Source organism: Falco rusticolus, chromosome 8 (assembly GCF_015220075.1).
Source record: "Falco rusticolus isolate bFalRus1 chromosome 8, bFalRus1.pri, whole genome shotgun sequence".
Taxonomy (NCBI): domain Eukaryota; kingdom Metazoa; phylum Chordata; class Aves; order Falconiformes; family Falconidae; genus Falco; species Falco rusticolus.
This window is the reverse complement of record NC_051194.1, coordinates 18,051,916-18,077,464: the sequence shown is the minus strand read 5'-3', so window position 1 is coordinate 18,077,464 and position 25,549 is coordinate 18,051,916. Positions and strand designations below refer to the sequence as shown.

The window sequence follows — 25,549 nt, the reverse complement described above, 5'->3', positions numbered from 1 at the left end:
AGCAGATGCATAAATTTTCTACTTAGACTTTTGGAAAACATCTTTCTAGGGCTTTTGTGGGACTTCAAACTGATCATCCATGCAGGAGGTTGTGCTGCAGGTACCCTGAGCTATAGATACACGAATTAAACATACTAATGATTTTTATCTCCAAACAATATACCTCCAAGCACAGCCCAGCATCCTGTGAAGGTAACAAACCTCTCACAGGAGTTCTGCTGCTCCGCAGAAGTCAGCATTAGTCCCTGCCTGGAACCTGCTCCAGCTCTTGGCTGGCAGCTGCTGCAGATGGGAAGAACGGCTGTTCTCTGACGCTTTCTTCTCCGCAGCGTACTGATTTCTCATGAACTGCTAGAATAAAACTCCCAGAGTAACATTCCAACCTTGTGTTAACCATGGCAGTGGTATAGCCTTGAACCAACGGCGAGGGCTTGGGCACTGCGGGCAGAGCGATGAGCTGGGAGAGTCTGTCACCTCTTCTGCCAACATGCAGGGTGCATGACACGCTTCCAAACTACAGATGGATTCCTCTCCCGCTCCACCCTCCTTCACATGGAGCATGCAAGTAAGCGTTTTACCTTCACCAAGGAGCAACTGAAGCACAAGAAAGCACCTTTTCAAATATAGAGGGCTTTCACTTCTTACCCCGTCGTATCCTGATTTGAGCACGTGCGTGTTGCGATGAGGAAAGACCGGAGTGCTTGCCTGGGAATGTAGCTGGGATATGTTTCTAAAGGATTCAGAAGAAATTAAGTCACAGAGGAACCAAAGAGGGTTCCCCCTGTTTTAAACACATACTAAGCTTTTGTATTACTGCTCTAACTGACTACTAGGTAAAGTCTGCCTCAGCGTAGGCCGTTACCAAACTAGGACAGTCTGGTGGGGTTCAGGGGCAGGAGGAACGTGCTGGATGTCTGTGTAGCTACTCACCTCCACCACGTTCTCTGGAAAGGGAACCTGGGAGAAAGTATCATAGAATGCAGCTGCAAAGCACAAGGCAGAGCAAGAAGGTGGGAATTTTTACACCTGTTCCCTTAAAATGTGTCAAAAAGCATTCCACCATCATTTTTACTAGATTTTGCAGAATATTGGGATTCTTTTCAGCTACTATCAACATATCTATTTTTATTTCCGTACAGATGCATCTGAGGATTTCTGGAATACACTTCTGTCCTTCAGGCATGTTTTTCAGACAGGAACAGTAAACAGAGCTCTTTCCAACCTCAACCAGCAGAAACACTCTTCCCAGTATCTTAAAATACCTACCATATTTTTTCTAGTTCTTTGCTTTTTCCTTTATTTGAAAGCCAGACACAATAAATACCATACATTTTATCAAAGTCATGGTAAGCACCTGAACATGAGCCCTGTTGTCATGGCACCTCCAGGGACTTGCCATAGTAAGGGCAGAGATGCTTCTGCTGGGAAAAGCAATGCCTGTTGTAGGGAGCTCACGTTTAACAGAGCAAAACCCTTAAAGCGTCTCTGCCCCACTGTGTAAGAAATTTTTTAACTAAAAAAAATTTATAAAGTTTTGCATCAAGGTCTGTATAAAGTGGATTTTACATGCATGAATAACACCTATATGTTTGCAGCAGAAACCACCCAGCGACACAGGGCTCCTAGCAGAGCTTTGCATTTGGAAGCACAGTTTTTTTCTTTTTAACACTGGCTGAAATGTGTTTTTAGTAGAGTTGTCTATCGATTTTACTTTTAAGTTGATCTCCAAACTTTCTAGCGTTTGTGGGTATGGTTTTTCGGGGTTTTTTTTTTGTTTGTTTGTTTTGTTTTTGTTTTTTGTTTGTTTGTTGGGTTTTTTTCAAGGAAAAAAATTCTAAATACAAGTGCAAAATACAATTGCTGGCTAAAACATACCAGAGCAAGTCTAGCCTTTTCTGCGGAGAGGCCAAGAGATGGATGCTGAAATTGTCACTGGGGCAAGAGAAGAGACAGGTACAGGTCCCCATCCTGCCAGCTTCAAACTGAGGGCTTAGCCCAGACACTGCCAGGCTGTTGCTCTGGTTGCTTCACACCTTCATCTTTCCCCTTTATAAAAATCTGGGTTGTCTCAGCTTCATCCTTATGTGGAAAAAAAGAAAATGCTGCAATGTTCCCAAATCTTGCTTTATGGCTGAACAAGATTCCCACCAATCTCTGGTTTTACAGGTCTTCTGAGGTGAGATGGTTTGTATATGGGGATTTAAAGGACACAAGGAAGCCAGGGAAAAGTGACACAGTGCCAAGCAGAGCCTCCGGAAGGGATGACCAGACAGGAGATAGCTGTGCCCACCAGCACCTGCCACAAGTTCTACCAAAGGAAGAGCTACTCATCCTCTCCTGTATCCCCTGCCTCCTCCCACATCACTGAGCAGCTCCTGTCCAGAGCACACACCAGGAAGCCAGACTCTCTCCAGCTGCGGCACTAAAGCAGTGTTCACTTCTGTTAGGAAAAAAATGAATTTTACAATTTCCCAGTGACAAGGTAAGAAACATGTATCAATAAAGCAAAAAAAAAAAAAAAAAAAAAAAAAGGAAATTTACATATCCTGCTCTTCCCTGATGGACCTGGAGTAAGAGGCAGCCCAGCAGGCTCGCCAGTCTAAGCCTGTTGCCTGCCCAGCGGGCTGGCATCAGTAGCACAATTTCAGGACTATCTGGGAGTGCAAAGCTACTGCTAAAAATACAGGAGAACTAAAGCAAGTGGCTTCTTAGACAGTGCAGGTTACAGGAAATGAGCTCCAGCAGCTCTGACATTAGCAACACAACTGACATTTCCCCGGGTTTCGCTGACACAAGCAACCTGTGATTCTCACAGAGATGTACAATTACAATTAGTTTATGAAAAAAAAAATGAAATATGCTATTAGAGCAAGACAAAATACCACTGCCACTATGCAACACAAATTATGTAGAAAAAAAACCCCAAAAAACCACAAAAGCCCCAAACACCTCTGAAGCTTTGAATAATTGCAAAGATCATCCATTGGTACTACTGGCTGCAAATTTGTCAGCACCAAAGGTTCTGAAGGACTTCAGTTCTTGGCAGAACTCAAAAACACTGTAGTGTTCTTACACCTACCTACTCTTCTGTTTCAGGCTTAAGTTTTCCCATTACAGGCCACGGGATCCCAAATGCAGAAGGCTTGTGTACTTCCAACCTGTCTGAAAGCACCACAGACTTGCTTCAAAGGCTGCATCTTCCAGATGACCAAAGACACTGTTACGTGCCTGGATGTTTCCCAGCTGCACTCACAAGCTTTAGCCAACAAAATCCAAGTCTGCTAGATATTCCGCTATTGTTTACAGAGCAAGCTCAGGAGCTCTGAAGCATAGGTGTGTTATCCAAACTCCTCCTGACACCAGGTGAACGTTTTGCTCCCTGACATTTGGAGCATGCCAAAATACTTGCAGTACTTTTGGAAGAAACAATTAAATCCAGTTCAGAAGAAGAAAAGTTACATAGGAGCATATGTACTAGATCAGAGAACAACTAGGTTAGGAAATGCTTTGGGAAGAGTCTAGGAACAAGGGAAATATATACAGATATGTCTTCCTAGGCTGCAGCTAATTCTGATTCAGGGAATTCTTGACCTAGGAGTTAGTGGTTTTGTACTTAAGAAAGCCTATTCAAACACATAGTGTGCTTAGAGTTTCATTCTACCGTGGAAAATGCTCACCTAAAGCAGCGGCTGATACTTGATGTGAAGAGCAGGAAGACACACTGTGTCATGCAGTGTCCTTGAAGCTCTCATTAGCTGTCACTTGGTGTCCCCATGTTACGTGAAATGGACACAAGCAGCACCAAACAATTCTCAGACTAGACATAATTTCTGAACATCGCAAGCCCATTTGGTAAGACAAGTCAAAAGGAAAAGCCTCTCTCACATTCAGAATGCAATATTAAGCATGTAAGAAACTGCAAAATTAAGGAATCAGTCATTAGTATGGGAAACGTCAATGCCATAAGTGATTATATTGTATTTATGGAGAATTAATTTGTCCAATCCTGTACAAAGCAGGAGCACCGAGCTCCTCCACTGTAGTTTCAGACCAAGTGGGAAAGGTACTGTTACAAAATGCTCATTAGGGAAAAAATCCAACCCCCAAAAAGCCAAGAGCACAAAGCTTTTATACAAAACTCAAACCACATAAGCCTTTTTGTGAGGCTTAAGTGATCCAAAGGCTTTGCATTGGCACCCAGCTGACTCCATCCTGGATGACCCAGTGCTTAAAACTCAAGCAGTGCAGAAAATGCTTGTCAACAGGTTATCACAGAGGGGGAGTTGCAGGAGGAATTAGTCTCAACTTCATTACTGGTTTAGTTTTGTTAAATACTTGAAATCTCATTAAAAAACAGAGTTCCTGCAGTGAGGAAGAAACCAAATCTGCATAAAGGTGAAGCTAGAAGCCATCTGAACATTGCATAAAGGGAGGGTGTGGAATGAAGCAAGGACAAAAACATAAGCGAGGACGAGAAACTTGGTTGTGGAAAAGAAGCACAGTAGTTACTGCAGACATTTGCAAAGTGGTTGACAGGTTTAGAGTGCCTTGAACCCACGGCCCACTCAGTACGGGCCCATGGAGGGAACCGCAGGGGCAACCAGGGTCAGAAAGACTTTTCAACTGTTTTGATGATTGCTGTGCTTTAAGGAAAACAGGAACAGCAAAGCCAGGGGTGCAACAGTAGCTGAGGAGTGGGATGCCAGGGCTCGCTCTTTCGTAAGTGTAATCCACCCCCTTTCCTCCAAAGCTCCCACCTCTGAAAGAAATCTCTGCTCTCCTGAGCAGCTGCACAGCCTCAGGACAAAGGGAAGGAGTCCCGTTACCTCCCTGCAGCAGGAGCAGAGAGATGGAAAGAGGTATAAAGGAGAAGCAAAACACCCAGAGAAAGAAGAGAGGATCAGGAATACAAAAGAGGAGAAAAGGAGGAAAATCACACGGCAGGAAAAGTAGAAATTTAAAAAGAAAGGTTTAGAAAAGAGCAGGATGTTGAAGTCAAATAGCAATTAAAATAATCAGCGCCAAAATGCCTGGAGACCAGCCCAGAAGCTTTGGCAGCAGGACAGCACACCGGCAGAATCTGCATCAGGAATAGCTTCTTCACCAGGGCCCTTTTATTATTCAAAATACAGCAGTTTTGAAGCTGGGAAAGGAAGAGTAGAAAGTGTTTAAGTGCTTTGTTAAAGGCCTCCAGAGATGCACTATGCAGATACAAGCTCACTAATCCTATAGAAAAATTAGAAAGCCCCAACTGAAGGGTGACACTGAGCATTTGCCACAGCAAGGGAAATGTCCCACCACCCAGAACGCTGTTTTAGCAGCCCATGACCCGTTCCCCGTATCTACATGGACAGTGGCATAACACTGCCATCCTCCACAACATCCCAAGAGAAGTTTCCTTTGGTTTCTTTTAGCTTTGTGAGAAAAACTGTGACCTCCAATGACAAATATTTGTGTCAGTTTGAGCTGCTGAGGAGACCCCCGGTTCCCTGGACTTTGCTGCTTCTCCAGTTGGGCGAGGGACAGCGAGAGGAGGGACGTGGTGCGGTACACACTGCACATCAAGCTAAGAAAGTCACGATTTTTAAGCATGCATCTCTGAATCTTCACAGTTTGAGATAACTGTGCTGCATCTTGAGTGTGGCACATAGAAAGGGAATAACCAAGAGCAGAGGAGGGCAGGGAGCTGTGCTCCGCCACCCCAGCAAGTCCTCACGGACTCGTCTCACCTCTGAGACTCCAGACAAGAAGAAGATGAGATTAAAGGAGATGTATCTGAAGGACACACAGAGGTGGTCGACTTGAAGAGGAATGTTAATGTTCACACTTTTATGTTGCCTGTCATGCAGCTCCTAAGATCCTGTTCTCCTGCATACGATTACACATGGACAAGCTGGGAAACATCAGACCCTGCAGGAACCCACTGCAGCCGCTCCAGCCTGGGTACACGCGGCAACGCGCCTGCTGCTTCTTGAGCTATTTCAGCCAGCTCATACAAAGCCTTCGGTAACACCCCGAGTGCACAGCCCATCCCATGGACAGCTTTTTATCCTGTTCCTGCTTTCAGAGACCATCTCCTCTCCTCCTCAGGTGCTAATTATAGCAACAGATATAACTAAGTGGTTTGTTGATGCAATTTAACTGCTGAAAATAAGACACAGGAGCCATGCTCCACAGCCTACCAGTGATCCAAAGCTGAGGGATTTGGATTACAGGGAATCTTTTTTTTTTTTTTTTTTGTACTAGCCTAAGGATGGGCTGTATAATGTGAGTTAATTTTTCCCTATATATTATAGCTATACTTAATCATCAAGTCATGGAAAACAGATTAGCGTGCAGAGGGAGCATAGGTCATTCCAGTGCCCAGGCAGTTGCTGATGCTGCAGAGCTCCTGCTGCCATCAGTCACTGTCCCCACCTGTCCCATCTCACATGGCTTGTGACAGTAATAGACCTCACGGTTTCCGAGACCCAAGCTCTCTCTTTACCAGGGTAATACAACAGCCCAGGCTACAGCGGTCACTGCCTGTCCAGAGAGTTCCTTGCTTCTGGTGTGTGAAACAAAGCACTAAGAATAACGGAGCGGGAATAGTAAGAATAAGCAAAATACCCATCAGAGGGATCACTTCCTTCTCTGGCTGAAATCAAGATCTCAGAGCAGCTTTACAACACGTAGTTCATCAGGGCCTGATCCAAAAGCCTGCCCTGACTGCCCTGGGTTGTGTCCTACCTGCTGGCATGCTTTTACAGCCTTGCTTAGCAGAAGGAAATTGTTTCCCTGCTTTTTCTTGGCGGAACTAGATGGACCTTTGGATTCTCTTTGCCATCTTGATAATGTTATCTGCTTTCCTTTTTTTTTTTTTTTTCCTTCTTTCTGCATTTTCCTTTTACACATTGATACCAAACAACTCTTCCCTTGACTAAGACTGGGGAACATACAGGAACAAAGTTGATATGAAAATTCATACCATTTTTTAATAGAAAAATCTTGCTTCTTCCTTAGAGCAATTTCACATGTATCCATAAAAAAATATTAGGCTGGCTTTGAATAGTACTTGTTTGTTGTACTTACTTACACGTACAAACACATATAAACCCTGGTGAGGCAGTCTTGACTGTGCCTAGCAAGATATTAATGTCATATCTAAAAAAACCCAACCTGTGGCCTCCTGACATTAGCTTGTACACTTGTGTTCACAGAGATGCTCTTCCTTCTCAATGAATTTTCAAGACCCCTTCTTCACTCTGGTCCTAACCCCTTACCATGTTCATTTAAGACAACGCCAATCGCTCCCAGCAGCGGCTTCCCGAGGCTGGTTAGCTCAGGGCATGGCCGTGAGGGAGCAAAAAGATGCATTTTGCCAAAGGTAAAAACCTCATTCCCTTATATTCTTTTTTTAGCTTGTCCCTGAAGCACAGAAAGCAGTGAAACAGTGAGGATAGCCCATCATGCAAAGTAAGAGCTGGGACTAGACCTTGGACTTCTTTTTAAGAGCTTAATAAAGTGAACCTTCATCTTTTGAGGGCTTAATGGCTTGAGTTCAGGCAAAATCTAATCTGCTTATTTGAAAGGATGAAAAGAGACTCAGAGATAGGACGTGTACTTCTGAGGTTGGGTAGCTGCAAGTTTTTCTCCGTATCACTCACTCCTATTCCTGCCATGCTTGATTAAAACAAAAAAAAGAAAAAGCTACAAACTAGGTCAAAGATTAAAAATATTTGTCACCACAAAGACTGTATTACAGACATAGAAGATTTCTGGATGAAGGCAATAAGTTTTTTTAAAAACAAAAAAAGGCCCTGGTTTTGACTTTATACATTTGTGAACTTAATTCAGTAATCTTTCTCTGTAAAAAATGGTGCTGTTTGTAAGCAGCACACAAGCAGCTTTCTGAGCTGTAGGCACAGTGGTCTCGCCAACCTGGGAGCTCACCTCACACCAGTAAGAGCAGGGTTGGTATTTACAGCCTCAGGCAATGCAGTTGCTTTGCTTAAGGTGAAACTATGGATGCATTGTAGTTTGGCAAGCAACAAGGGAAAATGCCTGCCCATACGTCCTGTCATTTGGGAGGCTTCCTTTGCAGCATGCTGATCACGGCGCTGCTACATACTTACATTTAGGAGTACTGAGTTGTAATCTGTTTAGGGAGGCAGTCTACAATTTCTATGAAAATTATTTATTAAGCTTAGGTGATGATTGCATTCGGCACAAACTGTACACGAAAACAACACAACGACTATAGGTACAATATCCCCACACATGCCTAAAAGTCCGTGGAGAAAGCTGACAGCTTTCAGTGGGTTTGCCCCTATGGCAATCCACAGCCCAGCTCTGCCAAAGCCTGCAGCAGCAGCAGGGCAGGGCACAGCCAGTACTGAAGGGCACAGCTCCTGTGGGGGCCAAGCAAGCAAAGAGCAGCGCTGGGAGCTGCGAGAGGAGACGTGGGTGTGGACAAAGAGGCAGGGCAGAAGCCCTGTCAGCATCCTCTTGCAAAAGATGGTTAGATACTAGACAAGTGCTAAATAGATTTTATTTAGTGGTTTAATGACTATTTTCTTTAATACAATTTGCCTGGGCAATGGCTAAACTTCCACAGGGCTAATGCAAGAAATCTACTGGAAAACCCATCCCCCAGAAACACGTGCCAGATGCTTTGGAAAAGCAGGCAGCACCACAGCACTCTGGTTTCCACCACAGGTCTTGGTGAACCGCGAGGTCCAGTTCAAAGCTTTCTCTGAGAAACACCAATCTGCGTTTCACACATGCATGCAGCACAGCTGCCTTCATGAGCTAGAAACTCACCGCTGACTTGACCCTGATTATCTACTGATACTGGATTTCATGACTCCAACACTTGGCTTTTAATGATATACTATTTGCTTGTCACTTGCCAAAACAGTGGCTCCCTCCCACTTCCCTACAATAAAACAATCCAAACTGTTGCTCTGACAATAGAGCTAATATTGACAATTAATTACTGAAAATATTTTAAGTTTTGCAGATCCGTCAGTGAAAGATGGCAACTAAAGATAAATTTACAATGTAAGATGTGAGTCTCAATAGATTAAATTCCTTGGAGAGCTGGTATCTACAGATATTTAAATCATTCTGTAATTCATATAGACATTGTACATGCAGAAGCTCTTTTAAAATAGCTGATATGATGATTTCTTCCTCATGCGGGAGAAAATGGATACGTCAGATTGAAACTGTATTCCTCTTCAACCCTGCACAGGCGCCAAGGCTGATGTTGCGTGATTTATCATCCCACACACTTGCTAAAACTCCTTCAGAAGCCAGTAGCAGTGTGTGCTCGGTTGGGCTGGCCACACTTCCTTTTTTCTTTAGGCTTTAGAGATGGAAAATTTCTTTTTGAGCAGTACCTTTCACGGAAAAAAGACATACAGGGTTCAAGAAGTTTTAATCAAGAATGAATTTGGATTCTCCTTCTACCCTCTTTAACACCAAGGAAGGAAGATATCAAAATATGTTTTGTATTTTACACCAAATACAGTATTAGCTGTAATAAAAACCAAGTCATCCCCAAAGTTTCATCATATTTTTTAAAGTTTCCCACACTTTTTGGTACATTTTTGTGATCTGTATTAATAGTTCAAAAGGACAAAACCCTGACCTACTTCTGCCTGCCACTTTTGCACAGAAGGACATGTCGTATTTGGCTTTAAAGGAACTTACGGATGCTGCTAGAGGGGAAGCTCTTAAGCAAAACACATTTCTGTGCAGAGAACAAGGACCACACCATTAGCTGTTACACAATCCTACGAGTCTCTTCCTTGCTTTTCAACCACAGCTGTTGCAACATTCCTCAAAAACCAGATGCATGGGGACCCACCCACACTGCTCGAGCAAGAGAGGGTTCCGACTGCTTGAAATGTAAATACATTTCTAAGCTGGATGGTAAATAACGACCCTCTGTTTCCTATGTATGGGTAAGTGACAGTGGTGGTATATGGCAGTTCAGCCTGGCACCAGGGAATGAGGCACTGCTTTTCAGGGCAGGTGCCCCGAGCCCAGGAGAGCCCTCGGTGGGTGCTGAGCAGCCCCGTGCAGTGGGGTGCGGGAGGGAGCAGCAGGAGGACAGCCTGCATGGGCAGGGGCTGAGCCACCCCCTGCACTGCGCGCCCGCTTGCAGGGAGGTAGCAAGAGAAAATCCCTTCCCAGCCTTCCAGAAAGACTTGGAGGAAGCTGCAGACTGAGACTTTGCTTCCAATTCCTTCAAGTAGGTTATTGCCACCAAGCAGAGCAAAAGCCTTTAAATTAACCTGTACTTCAGTCTTCTCTCTGCCCACCTGCAACACCGAAATGCACAACTCCAAAATAAATGGGAAGGGACTCGCTGAAGAGAGCTGCATCGGCAGCAGAACAGCCCCAAACTTCCCAGGCTGAATCAAGCTCAACAAGACTTGGTAAGTTCCTGGGCAATTAGCTTGTGCCTTCAAACTCTTCTGGGCTCAGAGGACACTGTAAAATGCAGGCTAACTTTTTCCCTATGCTTGCTGAAGTTTAAAAGCTGAGACTCAGGGAAAACAAAACACATGCCAGCTTGAGATGTTCAACCTGAAAAACATTCATATATTCCAGCTGAGAAGCAAGGAGATTTGGAGGCCTGGATTTTAAAAATCTGCATGTCTACTTTATGTAGGTGTTAAAGGGTGACAAGAGTGCTGCAAAAATAAAGCTATCCAACTTATTTAGAGTGTTCCCCTACACTGCCATGTGTCAGCAGGTTTAGCACCCAAGAGTGTTCACCAATAAATCCCTTCTGTAATGTGGTGTCAACAGCAAACTGCATTACAGTGAACATCAACAGAAAACAGTAACACAAGTGATTTTCCTCACATCTGTGAGCAGTTTCACTCTATAATCTCTCCTTTCCTACTGCAGTCCAATAAACATCTCTAAGATGGAAGCAGAAGGCAGGTGAAAGCTCATCTCTGGATTTGAGACTGAACTCATTTACAGGAATTCAAAGTCTCAACTGTTGTTCCTGTAAATTCTCTTTAATTCTGCAAATATCTTGCTTATGCTTTAGGTTCTCTGCTTCAAAGCTGCAGAAGCCTGCAGAGACCCCAGGCATGTGCACTCGGCTGCATGCTCCAGGAGCGCGTGTCCCAGAAATGCATATGCATGAAAAAAAGAACCAAACAGCAGGGAAAAATGTTTTGCTCAATTTTCTGGAATGCCTACAATGAAAACAGAGGAGAAAAAGAGACAATTTTGGCAGCTTCTCCACATTTATGTGGACCATGAAATGCAAATCAGTTTGAGGCTCTCTTACTAGTACAAGACATATTTTGTTAACAAATGCGTTGTTCTCTGGGAACCAAAACTAGAAACCACCTTAATATTAACTTTGCTAGAATTTCTTTAGGTCGTACTCTGCTGCCTTTTCCAGCACAGACACTAACACCTTCATCTCTCTCTGAGCTGTTCTCTCTCCGCTGCAGGTTCTTTCACACCACCTTTCACAGCAGCAAACAGGTTAAAATCCCAAATACTACTTACTTAAAGACCAGACTCAGAATATCAGGGAACGGGAGGAAAATAAAAAAAAGTACATTAGTTCACCCTGTCACTTTGCTTGAGGTAACTTCAACTTGACTAAGGGTACCTGAATCGGCATAAGAACACAATTCAACATGCACAGAGAAATTAAAACATACAGATCTGAGTAGTTACTGCTGAGTTCTGTTCCCTCTACAATGTTTTATGGTAAATGCCACAGAGAGAGCTGAGGAAGGTGGTGCTGATTTCCATGCACACAGTGCCCAGCATGACTCTGCAGGTTCCCCGCTTTCTCTGTCCATTCCTGCACCAGGCAAAGGACGCACGCAAACGTTCCCACTTGTTGATGACCACAAACATTCTTACTGGTATCTTACATCTGACATCCACAACTATTCCTGATCTCAAACATCACTGCAAGAAATCCCTTCTCCTGTGCAAGAGGCACCTTCTCCAGCTATTCAGCACGCTCTGGGAGCCTCTCTCACCCACCCTTCAGGACATCTCACTTGTCCCTCCAGGTCTGGTACAGAGAAGCACAGGACCTTGCCACACCTGACAGGTAGGATGGGAGGTGACTGATCTGTTTCACTGCAGTGGTGCTGCAACCTGCCAGTATTACAAGAGCCACCACACTGTACTGAGTTCTGTCAGCCGCAAAGGGCAAAATTCCTGTTCCCTTCTGTCCACATGTCCAGTAAAGAGAAATCCTAAACCCAAGAGGTACAGAGGCAGTGATCTTGTCTGAACTGTTGGAAAGGGTCAGAACTCCCATCACGGGATGGGGAACAAACATTTCCCTGCCCACGTTGGGAAAAGACCTATCCATGTAGCTATCTCAGCATCACGTAAGCCTGTCCACAGCACTGACAGCCTCTTGAAGTGCAGCCCTGAAACTAACAGCAACATCAGATCTCCTTTAGCTGCTTACAGAAAAGCAAAGCAGGTGGTGACACTACAGAAGACAGTGACTCCGGGACAGGGTCTTCAAAAGCAGCCTTTGTTGTTGCAGCCATCCTGTTGCTGCCACGTAACATCAGTGACGACTAATTGACTGAAAACAGGAATGTTGCTCCACAGAGAAAAGCTTCTGCAGGTGAATGCTGTGTCAGACTAGCTGCTTAATGACATCCTTGCCCTTTGCCACTGGCAACAGCTGCAGTGAGCTCCTGAGCCAAATGCCCTGTCTGCAGCAATTCCACATGCACAACGCCTGCCTGGTGTGGTCTCTGTGCTGCCTGACACTGGGAAACAGCACTCACACCATGAGTAACGATGCCTTAGCTTTGACCTCCCACTCCTAAATCTCAACGTTGTTGGGAGCCATCTCATAATGCTTAACAAAATACAATAAAACTAAATCACAGAAAGCAGGCAAGTGACAAGCAATTAGCTTAGGCAAAACTCTACAGCTGTAAGAGTTATCATGCAAAAAAGGACAGCAGGCTGGCGAGGATGACCAAGGGCACCGACACTCTGCGGCTGGGCAGCATCACACTCCCAAACCACACACCAGCAAGTTTAGAGCAGCGGGTGCTGTGGAAACACAGACCCAGCACCTTGCCCCAGGTTGCAGGGGAAGCACAGATGGAAAGGGATCTCCCGCAGCACTGTGCCCACCTCATCCTGCCTCAGGAGTTTAATTTATAGGGAAATGAAGCTCTTTAAACAGATTGCTTTACGATCATGGCTAACAGGACAGAAACACACCCATTAAGTAAATGATTTGTGCAGGCTTCTGCAGGGAAGCACCTCTTCACAGAAACACAGGGAGATGATCAAAGGCTCGCTCCTCGCTTTTTGTTCTTTCAGGAGTTCAGTAGTTTGAAGTGTTCTTGCTGATAGAAAACATGACCAGATACGCACGTGCCTCTAGTATTTTCTTATATTTGTTTAGCTATCTGAACACACACAATTCATGCATATTGACTGAAAGACTGACCATAAATGATAACCAGCATTTTAGGACACTGGTCCCCAAGCAGGGACATGTCCCTCAGAAACGCCAGCTGCAACACCGAAGCAGAGAGGCAAAGCTGCACCTGTGCTTCCCAGCTCTGCCCGCGCCTGTTAGCCTGGCCTCAGCGCCAGCACTGCTGCAGCCCAAGCAGAAAGCAAGGCAAAAGCAGCAGCCTAGTGGGGTGAAGGGGCAGGGGGCAAGAAATGGGGGAGGCTTTGTGTTTTCTGAGTGATCCGAGCCTGATGTATCAGAGTCGGTGTGGGGATCTACACCCCAGCAACTTCTTCCAACTGTTTTTCTGGTTTTGATCGGGGTGGAGGTTAGGAACATTTACCAGCTAATTACTATCAATAATTTCCAGACAACAGCTCTAAAGGGAGACAGTTTTGCTAAAAACCAACGATGCAAAGAGATGCGACAAAATTAATTCTAAGTCAGAGTGTTTCCTAAGTTTCCAAAACTTCTCACAAACTCTGTGGAGTAAAGGAAATTTTCAGGTTTGGACCAAAATTTCAGTCTAACAACTAATTTGCTTTGTAGGTTTTACAAACCAGTGGTACACACAACACAGGGGTGCATTTACTGCAACAGATACAGCCCCACATTTAACTTACACCTCATTCACCTAGATCAGAGTTGGGCTGCAGATGACATTCACAATGGCACATTGCCGTGCTCTCTCTGGCACGTTGCTGAACCACCAGCGCCCAAGGAAAGTACAGAGTGCTCTGATTTCCTGCACCACATGAACTTCTGAACTGTAAGTACTTTACCTTCATCAGCTGTCAGGACAGAGGAAAAAGAAAAGGCAGCATCAGCTAAAAAATATGCAAATGTAGCCATGTAAAGTGCTATAGCTGATGGCATTGCCCAGAAAATGCCTGATGAGAAAATTTCCTTTGTTTGACAGCAGACTTTCCTGGAGGGCTGCGGTGAGCCACATGCAGCCCTGTGCTCCATCACAGAGGTGATTAGAAATGATAGGGCAGCAGCTCAGCTGTAATGTCCTCAACTCCTGCCAAGCAGGGGATGCTGAACTTTTATTGTAAATAGCCCCTTTTGATGCCTTAAAGCCCTGGAAATAGGAGGCACTTTCCTAGAAGATCAGTCTGCAGTTGGCTTTCCATCCTAGCACCAAACCTGCTCTGTGTGCAAGTCCGGTTGCTGCCTACACAAACAGGAATGGACCTTGTGGCGCCAGTTTCCTTTGCAGAACTGGACATACTTGCCTTTGTCAACCATTCAGCATATACAAATGCCTACCCAGGCAGGATTTTCCTCATGCCCGAATGCAGTTCTTTGTCTAGTTGCCAGCTGCATGGCTAATTCTGTATGCACAGGACCACAAACTAGACCTTCTGGCAATCCACGTTAAAATATTAGATAAAAGCAAACACCGTGTTACAGGGATACAGATCCACACAAGGACAGGCTTTCAATTCCTGGGGCACTGGTATCACAGTTTGGTGTCACACCTGACTCTCCCAGCAAAGCATGTAAACTAGTGTGCCAATTCAATTACACTAGCTTATTAGGATTAGCAGACAGCAATCCTCCTTGCACTGACACAAAAGTTTTCTGCTTCCCATTTTTTCTTTTCATGTGCTGCTCCCAGTTTAGGTGGCAATGCGCAAGTCCCTTGAGCTGTGAGGATTCAGCGTGCAAAGGGGTGCTGATGCTTCCTGCTGCATCACAGGCTTCACCTGCATGGGATGAAACAGTTTCCTTAAGGGAAATTGTCCTTACCTACAGATGCTGTGCTGGCTTCTGACATTTTGCAGCTGGGGAGCTAACGGCATTATCCTTCACAGGGCTGCGTGCGTACCCTACAGACAGCAAGCCTCTGCTCGTGCAGTCTGACGTGCTGAACCAGGGGCCCTGCCTGAGGTCTCACATGATAACCAGAAATCTGTGGGGCTGATGTGTTGTATCGCTCACTAGAAAAAAGCAACCGCAGCTGGGGAAAACGTACCTGGGAAAATATACCTGGGAGCTCGGCCCTGAGCTGCAGGCAGGCAAAGTTAGAATTGTTGTCAAAACATTTGCACTCTGCTTCTGAAACTGCGCTCTACAAACTGTCTAAATCTTGTGAATATGGCTTGTTTCATCCATGTTTTTCCTGCATAGAATTTTGACAGGCAGAAACATTTATTTTGTCAGAGCACTAAAAGTCCCTGATGTTCAGCACTGATCTCTGGCATGCTGAAATTCGGCTCCCCCCTTCTGAGGTGACACCCTCCCTTTGCACCAAGGACCCTTCAGCAGAAGGATGCAGGCGTCTCTCACGTTTCCTAGAAACCTGCCTCCAGCAGCACAACGTGTATCCTCACAATCATGTTCTCCATTAGCTGTTCTCAGCCACAATATAAAACGTCCTGTGCCTACCCGTTGGCTTTCAGAGACCGTAGCTGTGGCCGTCTGGAAATTCTGGGCATTTCCAACTAGCCACCCACAGAATGGGCTTAGGGGGAGGGGGGAGTTCGTGGAGCAAGAGAAAAGCAAACGCTCTGTGTGTGTGTGTGTGTGAAGAGCTGTGGTTGTTAAATATGTCAAGAAAGTAATGTTTGGATTGAGGAAAGCCAAACAGATGTAGCAGAGCTCTGCCAGGAAAGGACGGCTCTGTCACCCAGTTCATGTCTTCCTTAAAGCTTTCCCACACAACAGCTGGGCTGGGCCCACTCCCCTCCTGCCTGGCCAGCATCTCCTGCAGCCCACCCCCAGGTCCCAGCTCACCCCCAGGGCAGCCCTGCTGTCCTGCACCTGTCAGCTGGCACATGGTCCTTCCCTGCCTCCCCGCTTACTGCCTATGGACTTTGCATCATTTCTGCTGTGGTTCATTCAAACTCTCCAGACTACCACCCCCCACCCCCACCCCCCCATCCCAAGCAGTGCTGGTATGAGTCACATCCCCATTTTCATGAATGCAGTTAGAAATCAGCTGGCCACTATCTGTATCCTTTGCAGTCCAGACCAAAGACATCACCCCACAAACACAAATTGGAGATATGTGGGAAAAGCTTCCTTCATTTTTGACTCACCTATTTTGAAAACACGGATACAGTGTAGACTTTAAATAATTTTCTGATTTGGAAAGTACAATCCATCTTACAGTTACTCCCCTTCCCTCTGGCATCTCAGAACAAAAAAAAGGTGAAAAATTAAATACCTTGCTTGGAAGCCTAAATATATTTGGGTTAGAAATGCTGCTGGGGTCCCATATAGCTCTAACCTGCACTTCCCAGTTGGGTAAGTCCCCTGCCATGCATTTTGGTACCTTACTGCTGGGAACAATATAGGGTGCCTAGAGCATCCTGCATCTGCTGGGAAACACCTCTCAGAGACTGCAGAAGTTTCCTGCCTTACAAAGAGCCATGGTGTGAGCGGTGGCAGGACTCCAAGACCCTGAGCAGGTACCCAAACCTTCTGCGCCACTGTGCCGTTATATGTTCTCCAGCTAATGATTTTGAATAAGAAACACAGCACTTGACAAATACCCAAGTCTGTCCCCCACCTCAATGGAGAAAGTACTTTAGCATTCACAATTCTCTATTCGTATCTAAAACTACAATAAAATTACAAGCCAATAAAGTGTTTGGAAATTTTTGGTGAATAAGCATAATTAATGTCAATTTTGATTAATGAAACACTTCATCTAAAAAACGCCATCATTTAATTTTGGAAAATTTGTAAAGCTTCAGAGTTTTTAATAAAGCTTAAAATAATACCAAAATAAACATTTTGACTGTAGTTTTATAAGTGGAAATATGAATTTTTTATTTTCCCCTCTCATTTGACTGAAATCATCATGGGTTTATAACTTGCTTTGACTGACCTTGGTCTGCTTTTTTATAGATGAGTTTTTCCTCAAAAAAGGTATACAACCTTAACTGACTCCTGTTTATGCATTTGGTGACATTAACAACTGTAAAGCTGGGAATTGGCCAAAACCTCTGCTAAGTATTAAGTTCCAAGCTTTTCACTTCTACAGTATTGCAACTTCCAGTTGCAAAAATCCCAGTGCTTCCTAATGTCCATTCCAAACATCAAATATCCAGTAATTCACACTGGAAGAGCCGATGATGATAAAGATTGGAAGACTATCAAGGGTGGAAGTTAAAAGTTGGAAAGTATTTTCTCTTTTACCCTTTTGGATTATTGTGTAACAAAAAGAAGCTTCAAAGCACTGCAACCTGCTGGCACACAAAGCTAAAGTCTAATCGCCTCTTTTGTGGTGGGATTTCATAGGTCTGTGTGGATGTGCTGCACTCCGAGTGGCAGTAAATAAGCACACATACATGGTAATGCAGCATAACATATAACGCACTATATAATGTACTTTCCTCCATCCATTTTTCTTTATTCCAAACCTCCAAGTTGGGTCTGACTACAGCATTTCAGGCAGGCACTGTATGCCTGTGGGAAGCGATCAAGGATCCATCACTTAATTCAATCAGTGCTATCTACTCTTCAGACCAGGTATTTGAGATCCCTCTACCTCATTTCCAGGAGTTGAATTCATAGGGAAGCAAGTGGGAAACAAAGCAAGAGACAAGGGAAGAAATTTAGTGCTGACAACTGCTTGGGAGCTACAGAAATGTGGCTGGAGGATGGGGGAGTGGGAAATGGAAGCAGTCATAGGTTCGTCAAGTCCTACCCACCTCTAAGCAAACCCTACACCTGCGTGAGCACTGGCACAGGGCTGCTGAGGACACCGGGAAGCAGAGTGCAAACAGCTCCTGCCCCTCTGTGCCACCCATTGCAGGCACATCCCAGCCAAGCAGCCTCCCACACACCTCTGTGCACTTCACGTGGAGTGGCATTTTCTGATGAACACTTACTGGTCACCACAGTTTTTCCAAATTGCTTCTGATGGAGTGCTTATATCAAACAGTTTTGTTGCTGAGTGTTGTTCTGTATACCAGTTACAAAGCCAATTCCCTGGAAAAAAACACCTGTCAAACTCTCACTTTTCAGTGCAGGCAGCCGACCACGTACCTGACCTGCCAGACTGTATCAGATGATGATCAGAAAAGACTAGAGAGAGAAAATGAGATGTCAGTGCTGTGCATTGGCTCTTGGGCAGGAAAAACCAAACCAGCCATTGCTTTCAGTCACTCCAGCACCTGCCTGCTCAGGTCTCCAACCAGGGAGAAGGATGCTCTCCTTGCTCTAGAAGAAAAATGTGCCAGGAACTGAGATCTCTCTGTTAACCAAATACCCAGGACACAGGGCTGTATGGTCCGTGTCTTTAGGACATGCACGTTCGTTCACAACAGTGGCAAGCTGTCAGGTTTCTTTGAGGAGCAGAAGCAAAAGAAGGGCAACTTTCAAAGCTTTTCTTTCTGTCAAACCTGAAGAGATTTTTGAGGAATAAAGGCAAGTCTGTCAATCCTCCTGGGTGAATTTCAAAGGCCCATCAAGAATAAAGCTGCTGTAAACAGCTTGCAGAGCGTTGTTTTGTAATGGTATGTACTGGTCAAAGTAAATACAAGGGCAGCTCCCCTGCTCAAACCTATAGTTCTCCATTCTGCAGCAGTAGGTCTAGGGCTGAGAAGGACTGATTCCTTGAAATGCTGTTGAACCACTTTTTCTCCTTTTGGTCAGAAAAGCAGATTGTTCTAGTGCAAAGAACTGAAAGGGCACAGCCATGAGCAGCAATCTTAGGAGCTCAGGTCAGTCAGATGTTCTTACAAAGACTGACAAGTCAAGCAATGTTGAGCGGTTTCCTGCTAAGTAAAACATCTGGAAAACAGTGGTCAGTCACAAAATCTGATGCTTACGGACAATAAGCCATTTCAAAGCAAACTTTCCTTCAAAACAAAGTCTAGAAACTGGTCGCTACAGAAGTGGCACAACTGACATTTTAAGCAAAGTGAATTCCTGCTGTTAGCTCTTGCAAAATTAAACAGCTGTGTCAGGCTCCTCTCAACAGTTTAGGCTTGGGTGGTCTTGGATCAAAACACAGTTTCTTACATTCAAAAGACTCAGATTCCCAAGCGAAAGTGGTACTGCTTTCTGTTGGTGCTGTCAGAGTAAAAGCTAGAGCCTGCAGATACAAGATTCAGGTACTGAGAAATATTTGAGTTACATTTCACTTTTGCTGGTGTGTGTATAGAGAGAAAAGAAAGAACAAACATAGCTAATCCCTTACTTCTCAGTTTTCCTTTTCTACTGTAACTGAATTTGCCCACAAATGGCAGGGTAACCATCCCCACTCCACACTACTGCAGAGGTACAGAAAGCAGTCAAAACAAGAAATTCCACCTGCTTTAGCAATCTGCTAATCCAAACGTTTCCATGACAAATATGGAAATGTCTGATTCTAGCCACAAATTTGGTCATGAGTGGCTGCAGAACGTAAAATTTCTATTTCTACAGCTAGTTGAAACCAGAGAGGCATCTGTGTGTACATTATCTGCTGTGCTGACCCCTCTGCCTTTTAATGTTGTTGTGGTTTTGCATATTTCTTTCCCCTAACTCATTTATAATTTTATTGCTTATGTTTGCTGGAAGATATACAAGCATCTTGAAATTTTCAAGTCCATTTTAATCTTGTACCTAAGCACTAACTGCTAACATACTAAGGGAGGACCGAGAACTCCTCACAGCTTTGTTGGTGTTCAGTCCATACTGAACTCTCCGAGTTTCTTCCTGTTCCCAGTATCTCCAAGTCCTTACATCTTTAGGGTTTTTAATGTGATGGTAATCCCAGAGCCAGAGGGTGGATGAGGTTGGAAGGGACCTCGTATCTTTGTTTTACCCAGTCCCTTCTTCAAGGTGGGGTTAACTACAGCAGGTTGCTCATGACTGTCCGGTTGGGTTCTGAATATCTCCAAGGAGAGAGACTCTGCAGTCCTTCTACGCAGCCTGTTCCAGTGTTCAGTCACTCTCACAGTAATTTTTTTTTCTTATATTTAACTGGATTTCTCGTATTTCACTTTGTGCCCATCGCCCCTTGTCCTATCACTGGGCACCACTGAGGAGAGCCTGGCTCCATCACCTCTGCTCCCCCCCATCAGGTATTTCTACACTCTGATAAGATCCCCCTGAGCCTTCTCTGCTGCCGGCTGGACAGTCCCAGCTCTCTCAGCCTCTCCCCTGTATTTCAGATGCTCCAATCCCTTAATATTCCTTGTGACCCCTCAGTGGACTCAGTGCAGTAAGTGCCCATATCTCCATCTAGGAAGCCCAGCACCAGCCATGGACTGTGGATGTCTCACCAGTGCTGGGCAGAGGAGAAGCATCACCTCCCTCAGCCTGCTGGAGATGCTCTGCCCAGTGCAGCCCAGCCTTCGCTGGGAGGACACGTTTCTGGCTTATGGCCAGCTTGTCCCCCAGGACCTCAGCCAGGCTCCACCAGGACCCCAGGAATTCTGCCCAGCTTTGCTGGTCTGAGATACAAGCGAAGCGAACATGGTAGAAAGAGGTATTATTTGTTACTAGGCTAACTCAGAATGCTGGAAAAGGCAGACAAGAAGAATCCCAACAGTGAATGAAGTTAAAATGCCATCAATTGAGGAGATCAGAGGAAATAATTTCTAATGAAATGTACAAATAATCTGTAGAACTGCCCCGAGCCACTACCGAAGCAAACAGTACAAATCACATAGACTACCCAGGGACACTCCAGCGAACAGGGAAAGCTTCTGCAGCTTTACTGATTGGGTTGCAAATCTAAGAAGCAGAAATCTTTATCCCGCAGGACAGGGTGCGTGGCTCAAAACCTGCCTAGATGAAACGTCCAATTATACTGAATCAAGTTTTCACATTCAAGCCAAATGAATGATCTCCTCCTCTGCAAAGCCACGACACCATCTGCTCGCAGGGACGAGGCCTTGCACGCACCGGACCCCTGCCTCAGCTTTAAGGCAATGGCTGTCCTACTCCTGTGCCTTTATTGATTCAGGCTCCCCATTTTCATTAAAACAAGGAATGAAATCTTGTACTCTTGAACAGTGGTACAAGTTAATCTCCAGCATTTCTACTCACAGCTGGACTACCTGAACTGGCCACCAGTCCCACTGCCAGCATCCTGGGCCCAGCCATGAGCGGGGCCGTGAGGGGGAGCAGTGCAGGTGGAGACGTGTCCTGCACTGAAGCTGGGAGGGTTCAGCACCAGCCACTGGAGCCCACTCTGCCAGGAGCCAGCACGTGCTTACTGATATTAACCAACCTCTGGAAACTACTCACTTAGATGTGACCTTTATATTTTACCTATTCTTAAAACAATACGTATGCATGGTTTTTGCTTTTCATTTATTACCCCAAAAGTACATAGCTTCAGATACCTGTGCGAGCTGCTTAGCTAGGAAAGGTTATACAAATCATCTTCAAACTACTTGGAAGAGTACATATTTACCAGGATGACAGTGTATTTGCACAGGTGTGTATCTAGCCCTGTTGTAACTATTTCTTCAAGCCCTTGTTTTATTTTAGCAGCAGTGTTTAACTCCTATATAAATCCTGAAGTAGTCAAACAAACACAGAGATAAATATAATTAATAAATAAGATAACAGTAGGTGAGAATCTAATAACAAAATAGATAATAAACACTTTAATAAAAGGTAGACACAGCAATATCAAACAGAGCAGTTACACCCAGGCATCGTTACTGAGGTGCCCTCTGGCAGAGAAGGCAACCCCCCAGGCATGCAGCCAGCACTGGGACGAGCCACCCCTCTGCCCAGAGCTTGTGCAAGCACACAACGAGTGCCGCGGCCACTTTTGGGCTCCCTGGTACAAGACAGAAATGGATCCACTAGTGCATGGTCAAGTGGAGGCCACCAGGATGGTTGGGGGCTGGAGGAGGTACTGAGGGAACAGGTGGGCAACAGTAAGGGATCCATCAGGCAGTGGTGATTGACCTCTACTAACTATTGAGCTCACAGACCAAGAACACTTTCTGATTGTATTCAAGCCCAGCACACTTCAGTGTTTCATTTCTGACAAGGTAAAGTGCTCCCAGTCTGCGTGATACGCACCGAGCAGCCCAGAGGCACATGCAGCAAATGCCCCTGCCACTCCCGGAGATCTGGGGCATCCTCTGAGCATAGGTCTAGAAGAGCATCTGCAATTGGCTGAGGACTGCTGAAATCAGCAGTGTTGTTCTGTAATGCTCTTCCCTGCCAGGTAAATAGTGACTAAAAGGTGTGAAATTCTGTGCTGGTTTGAAAATAGCCAAGAAAAATCAAAGGGATTTCTTCCAACTTGCTCTCTCAGCTGTGTGCCCTACTAACCAGCAATACCACATGGGTAACACATCCGAGCCAAGAGAAGATAACTCTGGGAACACAACTTTTGATAAAATATAGCTGAACAACCACTGCCAGGAGGCATCAGCAAGATTGAATCCCACTGTAAATATTCAAATATGTGACCAGATGCTGGATTTTTAGTGCTCATGAACTCCAACAAAAAGCAATTTTGTCCATCCACTAGAGAGATGAGCCAATTGCAAGACAACAAAGTAGCAGAGAACAGATACACTCAGCCAAAAATTTTCTGCGCTTAATGGACATCAGATCCAGCTCCCAGGTTTCTGGCAGGTGGATAAGACACCCCTCGGTGCCACAGCAGCCAGCATGCCCAGCGCGCCGTGTTCAGCTCGTGGGTACCTAAACACGACCCTCACAGCTTCAGGTGTGACTCAGTGCTTAGGCAATTACACAGTTATGCTTGCATTATAAATAGTATCATACACATCCCAGACGATTGTACAATTATGGCTGCATTATGATAGCAGAGAAATGTGAACTGTAAACCATGTATAGACACTGCAATGTGAAATTTTACCCTACCTTAACTCTCTTGTACCAGGAACATGGAATTTTACACTTGCTCACAAACTTGCCACTTCAAATCCCCTGCACATCCCTTTCTCATTTCTCTTTAGAATGATTGCTTCATGCTTAATATTTCCTAAGATGATTTTTAATTTAAATTGCTAGAAACCCCATACCAACTTGCAATTAAAAAGTATATATACGCACTGAGCAACAGATCCAGTGGAAATAGAGACCTACCCTAGAAATACAGAGACACTGTTAAATGCAGAGATTCTGACAGGGAATACTTCAAACAGCAGAAAGACTTGCCGAAGTTACAGAGTCTTTTTTGTTTGTTTGTTTGTTTGTTTTGTTTTCTAAGCAATACTCATTCTGTATGGTATGGATATGTCCCTGACAGAGCTTTCAACTTTCTGCTCAGCAGCACCCAGGAATTTTGGAATTAACCCTGAAAGAAACTGAGCAAAGCTCAAGCAAACACTACACAAACCAGACCTCCTGAAAAATCAGCATTTCACACCCAATATTTATGGATTTAAGGATTAAAACCATGGAGACTGGTGCTTACTTCTAATTTTTCAAGAGCTTCTCCTCCTTTCCTTTATGAAAACATACTGATTTTTCCCCCCTCTTGATAATCTTTATAAAACACACATTATTAGTACTGCACACTTGGTGTTGGATTACTGAGTATGCAACACTGACTCTAACAATACTTTCTGAGAAAGAAATCACAAGGCATTGGGAAGAATTTGCTATGTATCTACATTTTATTCCCTCCTCAAAGGGTTTATAAAGCATGGGATTTGGAAATTACAGGTCTTTTCTGCAAGTGCTTTGCATATAGAGCCACTTACTTTCTCCTCGTCATACATGCCTGTATGAAGGATTACAATATTTAGATGCTTTTCACCCCCCAAGCCCCTCCACAGCAATTTCCTCATGCCCACACGTTTCCTCCACCACCACGCATCCCACTCTCCTCTTCAAATTACACCTCACATAAACATTGCTGGGTTACTTGCAAGTGGCACATGTTCATTTTCTCCTCCCTTCCTAATATAAATTTCTGTCCTAGCAAATACACAGAAGGGACAGGAAAAGCAAAACAGGAGGTCTTACCTTTTGATGGTCGTCTTTGTTTCGTTTGTAGAGAAGAGAACGTACCCATTACAGCACCCATTGCAAAAGCTACTTGTGAGTTTTTTGGGAGGATTTATTTTGGCTGGGTTTTTTTTATTCTTCTCACCCACCCTGCCACTGCCAGTGAACAAAATCTATGTGAAATGCCCCCAAGAACAAAAACAAGACAGAGGAAGTCAAGAGAAGAAAGAAAAGAAGAAAGGAGGAGGGAAAAAGCAAAGCACTGCAGCTCAGCGTTCAGCAAGCGTTAAGCTTTGAGGTTTTTTTTTTTTTTTTTTTTTTTTTTAAGTCAACACACATGCACTGACTCACAGCCGGCTGCACTGTTATTATTCAAAACAGCTCCCCATCAAAATTTAAATGCTAGGTAGATTCCCTCAGACCAGAGCTGGCAGCAGATGCATCAAAATATTTACTGGAGCACAGCCACATAAACACACAGGCTAATTCTTCCTCTCACTCCCTTATGGCTCCAACCAGCAGCCTGTAGGTCTAGCGAGGGAGCATCAGTGCATCTCTTCCAGTGCATACTAAACTGGAGTCCTGTAGACATGCTGAGTGTCTCAGGGGGAAGCCAGGGCTTTGGGCTGGGTACCAATTCGGAATGAATGGAAATCTTCTGAGTGGGAAACGATAGTGAGCAAGGCATCAAAGCCCCAGCTGCGCAGACTACATGCTCCTGCTAATTAAGAGTCTGACAGAAAGGTAGGAAGCAGCAATCTCTAACAGTCTTCTCAAGCAGGAAAGTCAGGGGAAAATAAGTGCAGCAGGGCAAACAGAAAATTGTGTATCCTTTCCTTCGCATCCTTTCTCATGCACCAGAAACAGGTGTAAGACAGTTGTTAATAACTTATTTTTCTGCAAAGTATGTATGTGCACATCCTTTTTAAAGGATATTAAAACAACAAACTTGAAACAAAATTTTGCAAACATCCAGGAACTCAGAGGATTTAGGACAATTCTCAGCATTTTATTCAGTTCTGTCACATTTCAAAAAAACTGTTATGCATCCTGTTACGTTTTCTCAGAAAGTGAAATCACAAGTGCTCAGCTACAGAAAGAGTTAAATATACTAAGGCAGCCATCAGAACCAGAATTAATTTGTTATTTACACATGGTGACTGAGATTAAGGC

The 25,549-nt window shown here is 44.6% G+C and overlaps 1 protein-coding gene across 2 annotated transcripts in view; it reads right to left on the bottom strand.

Moving 5' to 3' along the window:
* Positions 1 to 25,549, bottom strand: part of KCNIP1 (potassium voltage-gated channel interacting protein 1) — a 439,940-nt gene that overhangs the window by 254,672 nt on the left and 159,719 nt on the right. Inside the window, exon 1 of one of the 2 annotated variants that reach the window (XM_037398046.1) lies at positions 24,395 to 24,644. The exons of the other annotated variant lie outside the window; for it this stretch is intronic. Coding sequence (XP_037253943.1) covers positions 24,395 to 24,455 — 61 coding nt within the window. The 5' untranslated portion in view covers positions 24,456 to 24,644. Of the gene's footprint in view, positions 1 to 24,394; positions 24,645 to 25,549 lie in introns of those variants that run through there. 2 annotated transcript variants of the gene reach the window in all.